Source organism: Herpailurus yagouaroundi, unplaced genomic scaffold (genome assembly GCF_014898765.1).
Source record: "Herpailurus yagouaroundi ecotype Mexico unplaced genomic scaffold, PumYag 183, whole genome shotgun sequence".
Taxonomy (NCBI): Eukaryota; Metazoa; Chordata; class Mammalia; order Carnivora; family Felidae; genus Herpailurus; species Herpailurus yagouaroundi.
This window is the reverse complement of record NW_024412414.1, coordinates 16,238,015-16,251,593: the sequence shown is the minus strand read 5'-3', so window position 1 is coordinate 16,251,593 and position 13,579 is coordinate 16,238,015. Positions and strand designations below refer to the sequence as shown.

The 13,579-nt window shown below is 37.6% G+C and overlaps 1 protein-coding gene across 1 annotated transcript in view; it reads left to right on the top strand.

The window, feature by feature from the left end:
* The window catches only part of GXYLT2 (glucoside xylosyltransferase 2), a gene marked incomplete at its 5' end in the record, with an annotated part of 94,781 nt that extends 93,236 nt beyond the window's left edge, over positions 1–1,545 (top strand). Inside the window, one exon of the mRNA XM_040492167.1 lies at positions 1,154–1,545. Coding sequence (XP_040348101.1) covers positions 1,154–1,336 — 183 coding nt within the window. The remainder of the gene's footprint in view (positions 1–1,153) is intronic.
* Positions 1,546–13,579: the final 12,034 nt, after the last annotated feature.

Genomic DNA, 13,579 nt, shown 5'->3' with positions numbered 1-13,579 from the left:
GAAAAGAAAAGAAAAGAAAAGAAAAGAAAAGAAAAGAAAAGAAAAGAAAAGAAAAGAAAAGCACAGGATTATATGGGGAAAAAACCAACAAGCAGTGTTTGGTACCTGAGTTATTAAAATGAATTTCATGGATGTTAGATTTCACTAGTAATTGCCAAACTGTGGACTTCATCAGATTACTATAGACATACCCTAGAGTTTCTTCATTTAAGATTGAGACAAACACAGGGGCACCTGGGTGGCTCAGTCACTTCTGCATCTGACTCTTGGTTTCAACTCAGGCCATGATCTCATGGCTCGTGGGATGGAGCCCTGCATCAGGCTCTGCAGTGGCAGTGCACGGACCCTGCTTAGGATTCTCTCTCTCTCTGCCCTTCTGTCTGTCTGTCTGTCTGTCTGTCTCTCTCTCTGTCTCTCAAAATAAATAAATAAATAAATAAATAAATAAATAAATAAATAAATAAATAGGAAAAGAAGAGATTGAGACAAACAAAATATATGAGGAATTCAGTGTCTTATTGCAGGTGATGTCACGTCTCTACTTGAGCCTTGCTTCTCTTCAGCAAGAACATACAATGTAGAGAATATCCTGTCCCTGAAGATACATGTTGGTCTTAGCTTTTAAGAGTTTTAAGGACCCAAATAAACCATATTTAAAAAAAAAAAAAAAAAAGAACAAAAGAAAGAAAGTGAAGCCCAAATAGGGTAAGTAATTGCCTCAGGTTGCACAGGATTGAATCAGGTTTTGAATTTCTATCCTCAGAGTTCCCTTCCACTATGTCTAAGAACATCCAAACTGAGGCACCTGGGTGGCTCAGTCGGTTAAACGTGCGACTTAGGCGCAGGTCATGATCTCATAGCTCGTGAGTTCGAGTCCCGCATCAGGTTCTGTGGTGACAGCTCGGAGCCTGGAGCCTGTTTCAGATTCTGTGTCTCCCTCTCTTTCTGCCCCTCCCCCACTCATGCGCGTGCTCTCTCTCTCCCCCCAAAATAAATATTTTTTAAAAATTAAAAAAAAAAAAAACGAACTTCCAAACCTATGCTTGCATGCTTAATTCCCTGTTTCATTTTTCGGTAAATGTTGTTTGCGTTTTAAATGGCATTTCAGTAACTAAAACATTTTCTTTCATTTTTTTTTTAAACCATTTTTCAGTTTCCCTTTCAAGACAATCTCTTTCAATCCATGTATTACCCTCTCCAGCTGAAGTTTTTGGAGACTGTGCACACTTTATGTGGACGAATCCCACAAGTGTTTTTGAAGCAAATCGAGAAAACAATGAAAAGGGCTTACGAGAAACACGTCATCATCCATGTGGGCCCCAACCAGATGCACTGAATATTTTTCATATTGTTGCAAGCGGATTGGGCATCTCAAGAACAAGGACATGTCCATCTTTAAGCTGCCTGGGTCTCTTTCGTGTGAATATTTAATGGTGCTCTGTGACAATTGCGTTTTAAAAGCTTCGTTAAATGTTGCTGAATTAGTCGCCCCTAAAAGGAAATGTGCTTTAATTTTTTCTAAAATGGTATTTATCTCTCTCTTTTAAAAAAAAAAAAATATTATTACACACTTAGCATTGTTCAAGCAGGTTGAGCTAGCTGTGAAGAGGAACTTTTGTGAGCCTTCCATTTCCTGTTCAGTGTCTGAGACAATGTCAGAGGCATCTCGTGTTGTATATTTATCTAGTATTCTTGAGACACTTTCTATGTCAATGACTCCCCCATACCCTTCTTGTAAAAGTAATACATGCTTGTTGTAAAACAGAAAACTGTTCAAAGGTTGTAGAGGAGCGGGGCGCCTGGGTGGCTCAGTTGGTTAAGTGTGTAACTCTTGATTTTAGCTCAGATCATGATCTCACGTTTGGTGAGTTTAAGCCCCGCGTTGGGCTCTGCTCTGACAGTGTGGAGCTTGCTTGGGATTCTGTCTCCCTCTCTCTGTCTCTGCCCCTCCCCTGCTTGCTGTCTATCTCTCTCTCAAAATAAATAAAAATAAACCTTAAAAAAAAAAAGTTTGTAGAGGATGTAGGCCAGTGGACCAAAATCAAGATTAGATTAGCCATAATCCTACCAACCAAGTATTTTAAAGGTAGTTACTTCCAGCCTTTTTTTTCCTACTCATATATTTATTTGTTGGTTGTCTTTTCCATTGTAATACATATCTGAAACAGGTAGTTTGAGTAAAAGCTGGCCCCTATGCTGAGATTTTTATGTTGAGACAAAAATTTAGACAAAATGATTATATTTACAGAGCTGGAAGAAGTATTCAAATTTCAACTAATTGGGCAGTGTTAAAGGATGAAGCATATTTGGGGGTATTTTTTAAGAAATATTGTTTAGATTAGTGGAAGGTTAAATCATAAGAAATATGTATACAACCATACCTTCTGAAAGGAAATTCAGTCATTGTGTTAAACGCAAGGGGTCAGTTTAACAGAGATGTGTTTTTGTGTTTAACTACAGACAAAAACATTTTATCTCTTACTTTCATAGGTGTGACCTTCTCTCTTCTTTAAACTCTTGGGCAATGGTTGGAAATTGAAGGCCAACTTCAAACTTACGTGTACAGAATAGATCGTTCAGCTAATTCCATTGGCAAGAAAATTCAACTGCCTACCAGCCTTGGAAAGGTCTCTTTAAATGTTTTTTCTTCTCTAGGCTGACCCATCCATTAGCCAAGGAACTGGGCAGGTCTTACAGTAGAGGAAATTCTATATTCCCCAGAGGAATCTGACTTAATCCCTTGTTGCTCCTGTAGCTCGTAACAGGGTAAGAACATTTTTTATAATGCTTTATTTATCTCAAAAACCTTGTGCCTAAATGATCTTGATGTTTGCAACAGCCTAATGAACTTAGTAGTGGCCTCTATCATTGGACAAAGAAGGAAATTGTAACCCAAAGAAACAAGCATACCCAATATAATTGCTGTTCTGTAACACATACAGGTATGTATAAGATGCATCCTCTTTTACAGAGGAAGTTTGGAGACAAAAATATTAAATACTTTTCATCATATATAGACAGTAATCTAAAAGTATAAAATGAAAAATAATATTTTGTTAATGCAAATATGGTATGCTATATATTGGAACCTGGTAGGATATCATAGGTACCATATCCACAGAAGAAGTCTTAACCGTGTAAAAATATATGAAAACCTCAGCACTACAAAGAAATATGTAGATGCCAATTAATATTGGGATATAGTACCATTATGGTAGTAGCAAATTTTAAAATGTTAAAGTATTAGCCCATACCCTCCTTTTGATCAGTTGGGTGTCAGGTGATTTATTTTTGTTAAGGAAATTACCTTTAAGATGTGGAACTCTTCACTGTTATATTTTATGTTTCCTCATTTCACCATTAAAGGTGATGTCATTCATTAGTTTATGTCTAAAGTCTGTGGAGGAATTTTTGGATTGTCTTTTGGATGGAGGAAAAGTACCCTACATACCCACAAATATGGTTTCACTGAAAGAGCCAGGATGTGAACATGATTGCCTGACTTCCATTCCAGTTTTGCTACATGTTCAGCATGGCCACCAAACCCTACAAACGTCATTCACATTTTTGTGGTTTATAAACCTAAAAAAGTTCTATTCCTCCTCTGGTGAGTCCTACAAAAAATGTGCTATAAAGACTTTGAGTATAGAAACGCCTTTTCTTTTATGAGAATCTTACCCGCAACTCTTAACTATTGGTTCTGGTCTGAATACATAGAATCAGATTTCCAGCAAAGGTCCATGATACAATTCTAGAACATTCTAGAATGATGCACGATGAGAATGTGAAACCTTAGAATTTAGTGTGGTTTTCTGCCTTGGAATTTCTTCATGGTATCCTGAAATTTTGAGTTGAGTCTGGTGGAGAATCTGCAGTTAGTTTTCTCTCGCAATCCCTACTACCTGAAAATGCTAATTGTTTTCCATCCAGTATATTACCATGAGGCGGTGTTTCCTCTGCCTTTGATAATTCCCAGACAACTACTACATTAATGCCTTTGAAATCTGGGAAACACAGATTTTAATTTGGTGGACTCCTAAAACATGTACCCTGTGATCTGAAGTTTGCCAAAGGTTGGGTTGTTCCATATGGCATGTAGAATCTATACAGGAAGAGCGTGACACTGGTTCTGTCATCCCCTCTTCTTGTTTCCTTCAGAATTCTATTCAAACACATGTGACTACAGAGTTCCACTGGAAAAATGAAAGAACAGGGTCTAAGAGCAAAATGTAACAGTATTGTATGCATTGAGACTGAGACGTCCAGTAGTAGGGTCACTAGAAATGCTTACAATATTTTTCTTGCTGAGTTTTTCTTTTCTAATATAAACCTCAGAAATTGTGACTTACATTGAAAATTTCAACATTAAAAAAAATTAACTGGCTAGAAAATATGTTCAAGTTTTCCTTCAACTTCCTGAATGACAGTTTAGCATTTCAGGGTATGACACTCCAGCTTTGCTATTTATTTGAAATGTCTAATACATATTCAGGACTTCCATTGCAAATTGTGACTATGGGTGGATTTATTATTGAAATTGGTATTTATATGGACTCATCCAGGTTGGAGAGTATTTATCTTATTACAATTATGGTGTTGATAAAACAAGCATGCCATACAAAAACTTATTCACGGTCACAAAATAGGGATCCGGTGATAGAGTAATTACTCCAACCCACCTGGAGGACAGGACAACATTTGTACAAATTTAAGTTTATGTACAAATTTTGCCTGTTATTTATACAAAAAAAAAAGATAGGTTGCATATGTTGGATAAGCTAACATGAACAGGATTTTATGACTGAATTTAGAAACACACTGAGTTCAGAATTATGTTGGATGCCATGGGGGTACAAATTATTATATCATCAATTAGTATTATGGTAAGCAAGCTTTCTTAGGTTTTTCTGTTTCTTGGGTCCTATGTTTTCATCTCCCTTTCACTTCTGCTTTTCCCTTCCTGTCTTTGATGCAGGCTTCTAAGCATTACCAAGAGGCTTGGTGCTAGTGGCAGAGTGACAGAACTTGGGGAACCCTGTGCAGGCAGAAGGAAGTTCTAATCCTTAGATGGAATCTTTATGATAAGAAATTTTCAAAAAAATTTACAAACCATGCAACACATACATAGACATATACACACACACACCGCACATGCCTTTTACAGAAAGAGCTCTGTGAATCCGTTATGCTCTGTGAATTGAATTATAGAGAGTGACACCTTAGGTCAACTCATTTCACAGTGACAGCGCTGGTATTTGAAGCCGATGAGATTTCTCTGCCAAACAGAGAAAGTTATCCTAGTTTTTGTTCTTCCCAGGTCAAAACTGGAAATAGTCTCATGAGTCCTCAAGAAAAAGCACTGGTGTTTGTGTCACCGTATGCCTGAGTATGTAAGAATCTGGTGCGGTTTCTGTGTCATTAGTTTCACATTTGTGTTGTCCCTGAAAAGTGCGCCCGTTGTTTATAGCTCCCAAGGAAACCCCGAGTAGATTTTTTATGTTGGAAAACTTATTTCTTAGTGATTTTTCTTTGGGAAGAAATGCACATTAAAAAAACAACACTCCAAAGAAAATTAATTGTTACAGCAAATTAAAAGAAACAGAAATATTATGATTTAATTACTTGTCCTTTTGAATGCCATCTCCTGTTTTATCGATTTCTTGTTTTTGTTTTTGTTTTTGTTTTTTTAAATTAAAAGCTTTAAAAAAGACATGTCTTTTTTGGTGTTATTTTGGAAGTGTGTTTCTTTTCTTTTATAAGATTTCAAGTTTACGGGGTGGCTGGGTGGCTCAGTCGGTTAAGCGTCCAACGTTGGCTCAGGTCATGATCTCACAGTTTGTGGGTTCGAGCCCTGCCTTGCGCTCTGTGCTGACACCTCGGAGCCTGGAGCCTGTTTCAGATTCTGTGTCTCCTTCTCTCTCTGCCCCTCTCCTGCTTGTGCTCTGTCTCTCTCTCTGTCAAAAATAAATAAACATTTGAAAAAAATTTTTTTAAGATTTCAAGCTTAAAATTTTATATTAAATAGTAATATTTAATTCCTTCCTTTTAAGGATTGGTAAAGTAATATTTGGTTTGGTAAACAGCTTAGCCTATTTTTAAAAATCATTAAAACTTTGCTTCATTTTAAAAAATGCCATATTATAGGGGTGCCTGCTGGATTGGTCCACAGAGCATGTGACTCCTGGTCTCAGGGTTGTGAGTTTGAGCCCCATAAAATTAAAAAAAAGTATTTTTCAAATGCCATACTATAAATTATATGCTGTTTGGTTTTAATGACGTTTTGTGTTTGAGATACAATGAGGAGAATTTGGAGGATGTAAAAATCAGTTGTCCCCATTCCCACATTTTATTTAGCAAAGTTGAAACTTACTTGTAAAGCTAGTAACATATCAAAAATAACTGAACTGTACCATGAGTTTTTGAGTCTTTATAAAGGTTTCCCCCCCAATCCCTAATCTCTTTTTTAAAATCAGCACAAAGTACTCCATGCATCTACTGAGTTCCCTCCTTATATTTTAAAACATTTAAAAAGCTAAGATACTTGAATATGTTTTTCTGGAACAAGTGGGAACCCACAACCAATTATTATGTGACATATAAGCTTCAGGAACTACATGCAGTTTACATTGAGTTTAAATCCTAGCCCCACCATTCTCAGCCTGACCCTCTTTCCACTTCATACTTCCCACCTACTAGGACAGGGCTGAGGATGACTCTCCTTCCCGATTGTGGTGAGAAATAAACACAGAAACACAAAATTTCAAAATTTTTAAAATTCCTTGTTTGTGGAACTCTACCTCCACTAAGTAAATGGCTAATAGATTGAAAAAAAAATTGTTTTAAAGTCTATTTATTTATTTTGGGAGAGAGCCTGTGTGCACAAGCATGAGCGAGCAGAGGAGGGTCAAAGAGAGGGGGAGAGAGAGAGAATCCCAAGCAGGCCCTGCACTGCCAGCATAGAGCCTGACGCAGGGCTCGAACTCGAAAAACATGAGATCATGGCCTGAGCCAAAATCAAGGGTTGGAGGCTTAACCAGCTGAGCCACCCAGGTACCCCTGGCTAGTGGATTTTTAAAGGATATCAGATTGAAGGGATGCCAGCTGAATTGTCTGCCATGATGTCAGACATCAACTTACTGAAACTTACCGGAACATCAACATGCTGAAGTTCTGCTTTACAGGAACATAGGTGGAAATGTTTGAGACTCTCTGGCTTCAGTAGTTTTACCCTTCCCAAAGCAATCCTATTTTAGTTGGCTTTCTTATCAAGTCCTTAAGCTGGAACACAGTTCAAAAGTAGCTCTCTGGTATGCCATCACGATCCTATGGTATTCCCCTTCCTTCTCCTCCTTTGTTTTATAAGCTGGTAAACGTCACCAGCATCCATCCCCTCGCTGCCTCTTTCCAGAAACCTGGCTGTTATTCTTTACTCTCATCTGCTTCCTCTCCCACCTTGCACACCACCCTCCTCGTTGAATCATCATTTCCCCACTAAAACACCCCGCCCCGATACCAGTTTCTGCGATAGCAAAAACCCTTCAAATTGTAAGTGACCACACACAACTTCAACCAGTACAGGAAAGCCAGAGAATACCTCCAGGATATTAAGAGTCCACTTCCTGTATTTATCCTCACTTTTGCCTCCATTGAAACTAGTACTGTCTGCGGTCTTTTGATCTCTGGCCTGGATTGTTGTTCTCATGCCTGTCTTATCTCTGCATTCATTCTGGCCCCCTCCAAACCACAACCCACCCCACCGTGTGTGAAGAGTGGTTCCTTTGCTCCTATGATAATGTCCAAACTTCTTTCCAAACTGCCCAGAAGTCCCTGTGTGATCTTACCTTCTGCCTATCTTCCTGGCCTTGTTTGAGTTATTCTTCTCCACTCCACTAATCATCACTTATGCTGGCTTGTTTTCCCTTTCTTTAAGAAGCCAAACTCTTACCCATCAAGAGACTCTGCATGTGCCTGGAATCCTCCAACCTGCAAATTCACCTGGCAAATTTCTAGTATCCTTCAGGTCTTGACTTAAATACCATTTTCTCAGAAACCTTCTTGGATCCCCAACCCTCCCCCCTTCCCCCCACCACACTGCCATAGGGGCAGGTCCTCCTCTTACATTCATTCATGTCAACCTTTTCCTTTGCAGTGTATATTATAATAGCAACAATACTTATTTGCGTAGAACTTTTAGTTTATTGACTGCCTTCCTCACTAGACACAATGTTCCTTGAAGGTATGTATATTCCTTGCTGATCTTGTTCCCTGTTCTATGCCCATCTCCTAACTCAATGACTAATACATTTCTGGTGCTCAAAGTATATTTATTGAGAATAAATGAGGTGATTGTGCTGCATCATGAATTGGGACCAATTCCTGTCCACAAAACTTCATGACACTCTGTATTGACTTTTGAGTGTTGTTCTCAAAAACTATTTTTTTCCTGTAAATGTTCAGGGTTCTAGGTTATAATACCCTATCCTCTAAAGTCTCATTCATTGAAAGTATATTGATTCATTGAATTTCTTGGAGATTTACTAACTTGTCCTAAAAGTGACATGGTTGGGTTAGATAATGTTTAAATTCCTTTCTACTTAAATGCTCTGTGTTTCTATAATCTGTTTTTTGTGGCTCTCTTGTGGACATTTGTAGGATTTTGGCTGCCTGGAAACCACACCACGCATGGTCCAATTTCTGAATTAGTTAAAACTCTTTCAATTGCAAGTGACAGCAAATACAATTCAAATTAATACACAGGAAAAGACACAGAGAGAGGGAGACAGAGAGAGAGAGAGAATGTATTGCCTCATGTGAGTGAAAAGTCCAGAAATAGCTCTGAATTCAAGGCTTAAGTGATGCCAAGGGAAATGTATCATTTTAACAATGCTTTTTTTCATTAATATTTTATTGAAAACCACACATCCTTCTAGGATTCCAGCCATAAAACTTTCATGTCATTTCAATAGAATCAGTCCATCTTTGGAAAAATACATTGTCTCCGTGTCCAGCTGAAAAATTGTATTGTCAACCTGGGTCAAGACATCAAGAAAAGTGTTCTCCTGGTGTATGTTTTAAAATTAATATATCTTTTTCCCTTCATTGAGAACTACCATTGACCAAATAAGGCTCTCATACCAGAAATGACTCACCAACTAATATGAATGGATGATGCGGTGGGGGGTGTATTCTCATAAACTATTGGACAAGAGTATTTTATCACCATCCCCCCAGTCCACAGTCCCATAGACTCCGAGAGGTGAGAGTCAAAATCATGAGCATAGATGTATCTTCTCAGGCTAGAACTATAAAGAGACTCTTGGGAATGACTTTGCCTGTTTATTGAGCATTTAGATCTTGTCAGAATAATAGCACTTCTTGATTCATAGGGACACATGTACCCCAATGTTTGTAGCAGCAGTTTCAACAATAACCAAATTATGGAAAGAGCCTAAATGCCCATCAACTGATGAATGGATAAAAAAGATGTGGTTTATGTATATGATGGAATACTACTTGGCAATGGGAAAGAATGAAATCATGCCAATTGCACGAATGTGGATAGAACTGGAAGGTATTATTCTGAGTGAAATAAGTCAGCCAGAGGACAGATACCATATATTTTTGCTCATATGTGGATCTTGAGAAACTTAACAGAAGACCATGGGGGAAGGGAAAGGGAAAAAATAGTTACAAACAGAGAGGGAGGGAGGCAAACCATAAGAGACTCTTAAATACAAAGAACAAATGGAAGGTGGATGATGGCGTGGGGGAGAGGGGAAAATGGGTGATGGGCATTGAGGAGGGCACTTGTTGGGATGAACACTGGGTGTTGCATTGTAAGTGATGAACCACGGGAATCTACCCCAAATACCAAGAGCACACTTTACACGGTGTATGTTAGCCAATTTGACAATAAATTATATTTAAAATAATAATAAATTTTTAAAAATATATTTTTTTTAAGGATTGCTACTCTGTGCTTTGGGTCTAGTGACAGAACAAGTCTAAATATCGTATTAGGAAATTGAGTTCTCCTGCATCTAAATTATTGTTATTAGATATGATTGCAAGCAGACAGAGTTAAAGGAAAAATAAAAGAGCTGGTACCAGCTTTGGCATGTTTAAATCTTGATAGTTGTTTATAAGTGTTCCCCTGATATTCTGCTATTGTCTGCATGTGCATGGTTGTGTAGGAGAGAGCTAACAAACTAAGAAGCTGTGTTCAATTGAGAGGAAATTTAAACTTCTTAAGGTTGCTATCAGTCTGTTTAGTTGTTACAGTATCTGGCGTGTAATTGATGACCAGTACAGAATGCCCTCCCTTGTTTCCTTAACACACATTATTTCCATGCATGTCAGCTTGAAAACTAATTTCCAGCCCATGGGACTCTGCCTGAAGGTTCTATTTCCACTGCAGCCTGCTCCTGCTCATCTATGGACAGGCTGGAAGTGTTGGAAAATTAACACATCTGAGAGTGGCCCTCAACCATTGATTGACAGGGCTTGGTGGATACATACCCCAGCTCTCTCTCCTCTCAGGTTGAGTGACACTTGGTTTTCTGTCCCAGAATTCTCCACTCTTGAGAGAGAGCTCAAACTACTCACACAGAATTCTTCACAGAAAGAGCGCTCAAACTCCCCACACAGTAATTTCCTTGATAATATATTATTTTTTAATATATAATGAAATTCAGATTGCATTTATTTATTTATCTTTAATATAATTTTTTGTCATGTTTGCTAACATGTTCACTTCCTTCCCTTCCCTGTCTCACTTTCTCTTCTTCTACTGGTGTTTCCTTGGATTTGGCCCCAAATAAACCACTTGTACTCAAATCTTTGTTTCATCATCTGCAACTGATAAATTTTTCATGCCAATAAAAAATCAAAATTAATACTTATGATCTTATTTTACTTATTATGAATTTAATTCTTCTCCTTCCTCCAGTGTGTCTCCCCCTCCCACTTTCTCTCCCCTTTTCCCTGTTCCTTCTCTTCCTTTTTTTTCTCCTCCTTCTGTCTCTTCTTTTTCTTCTTCTTCCCTTTTGCCTTCTTCTTCATCTCTGCTTGCATTTGGGAAGATTTTAATTAAGCCCCACACAAAATATTTGGAAATTAGAATTCTTATACATCCTCCTATTGAGTTTTCTCCCATCACAGGATTTTATTAGCTATTATTATTGTACATATTCAAGCTGTACAACATTTATACTCTGAGCTGTAGAATGGTTATTACTTCCATTATATTATAAATAAGCTTAGTTGGATGTTTTTATTGATCTTCAAAGATTCCCAAATGCTTTGAGTTCCATTATCCTTTATTTCCTTTTTAAGGTATGCATTTAAAATACATTATATTTTGGACTTGGGTTTTTATTTTGTTTGTTAGGTTTATGAGTTATATTTAGCTAGTCATTAATAGTTTTGTATAACTTTGTCATGGGTAATAACTGAAATACCATAAACTACTCATATTTAAAAGGTATAGTTAGATTGGTTGTACCTTATGTATGCTCACTTGAAACCATCTTCACAAGGTAACAAATATTTCATCACCTCTAATAGTCTCTAATCTAATAGTCTCTTCATACCCCTTTCAATCTATCTCATTTCCCATCTGTGTCCCTGGCTAACTGTTGATCTACTTCCTGTTACTGTACATGAGTTTGCAGGTTCTAGGATTATATATAAATGAAGTCACACAGTATGTGCTCTTTGCTTGACTTCTTTCACTCAGCATAATTGAGATTAGCCCACATTGTTGCATGTATTAATAGTTCATTCCTTTTTACTATTGAGTAATATTTCTTTCTATGGATTAACCATAATATGTTTGCTCATTCTGTTGATGGATTTGCTTGTCTCCAGTTTGGGGATTTACAAATAAAGCTATTATGGACATTCATGAGCAAGTTTTTGGACATTTTCTTTTCTCTCGGTCAAAAACTAGGAATGAAATAGGTGAGGGGCACCTGGGTGGCTCAGTTTATTAAGGGTCCTACTTCAGCTCAGGTCATGATCTCACAGCTCATGGGTTTGAGCCCTGTGTTGGACTCTGTGCTGACAGCTCGGAGCCAGGAGCCTGCTTCGGATTCTGTCTGCCCCTCCCTTGCTTGCTCTCTCTCTCTCTCTCAAATATAAAATAAAACATAACAAAATTTTTTTAAAAATGAAATAGGTGAGTAGTACAGTAGTACAGTAAGTGTATGTGTAATTTTTCAAGGAACTGCTAAACTGTCTCCCAAAGTGGTTGTACTATTTACATTCCCGCTAGTACTTCCAGTTGCCCCACGTTTTTGCCAAGATTGTGTGGACAATCTTTTTAATTTTAGCTAATTTAAATGAGTATGAATTTATGCCTTATTGTGTTGTTTTTAATGTTTATTTATTTATTTTGAGAGGTGTGGAGGGGCAGACAGAGGGAGAAAGAATCCAATGCAGGCTCCAAATTCAGTGTGGGGCCTGACATGGGCTTGAACTCTCAAACCATGAGATCATGACCTGAGCCAAAATCAAGAGTTGAACACTGACCGACTAAACCACCCAGGCATCCCTTCTATTGTGATCTTAAGTTGCGTTTTCCTAGTGACTAATGATATTGAGCATCCTCTCATGTGTTCATCTGACATTCATATATCTTTATAGATAAAATATTTAAAATATCTTTTCCATTTTTTAAAAAAATCGGGTTGTTAATATCGTATTGAATTTTGGGAGTCTTTACATAGTCTGGATATAAATTCTTTGATATATGTGCTGCAAATATTTTTTCTTAATCTATGGTTTGCCTTTTCATTTTCTTAATGGTGCTCCGTTAATGCATTTTCTTTTTTTTTTAATTTTTTTTAATGTTTATTTATTTTTGAGGCAGAGAGAGACAGAGCATGAATGGGGGAGGGTCAGAGAGGGAGACAGAATCCGAAACAGGCTCCAGGCTCTGAGCTGTCAGCACAGAGCCCGATGCGGGGCTCAAACTCACAGACCGCGAGATCATGACCTGAGCCGAAGTCGGCTACTTAACCGACTGAGCCACCCAGGTGCCCCATTAACGCATTTTCTAAGAGCAAAAGTTTTTATATTGGTAAAGTCCAGTTTGTCAATTTTTTCTGTTTTATGCTTTGTGTTTTAAGAAGTGATTGCCTATCCCAGGTTACAAAAATAATCTCCTGGTTTTGTATTCAAATATTGTATAGTTTTATGTTTTATACTGCAGGGACTGAATGTGTCCCTCCAAAATTCTTCTGTTAGAATCCTAACCCCCATGTGATGGTATTAGAAGGTGTGTCCTTTGAAAGGTAATTAAGTCATGAAGGTAGTTTAATGCTCTTACAAAAAGAAACATAAGAGACATTTCTCTCTCAGCCATGTGAGGATACATGATCCATTTTTAGTTAATTTTTATATATATGGAAAGAGATAAGGGTTGATGTTCATTGATTTCCGTATGGTATTCAGTTGATTCAGCAATCGATCCTACTGACTTGTGTTTAGCTAGACATTAATGATTAGGTCAACATTGAATAAGGAGAATCAAAGGCAACAGGCCCTCTATTCATTCATTCATTCGTTCAATTAATAT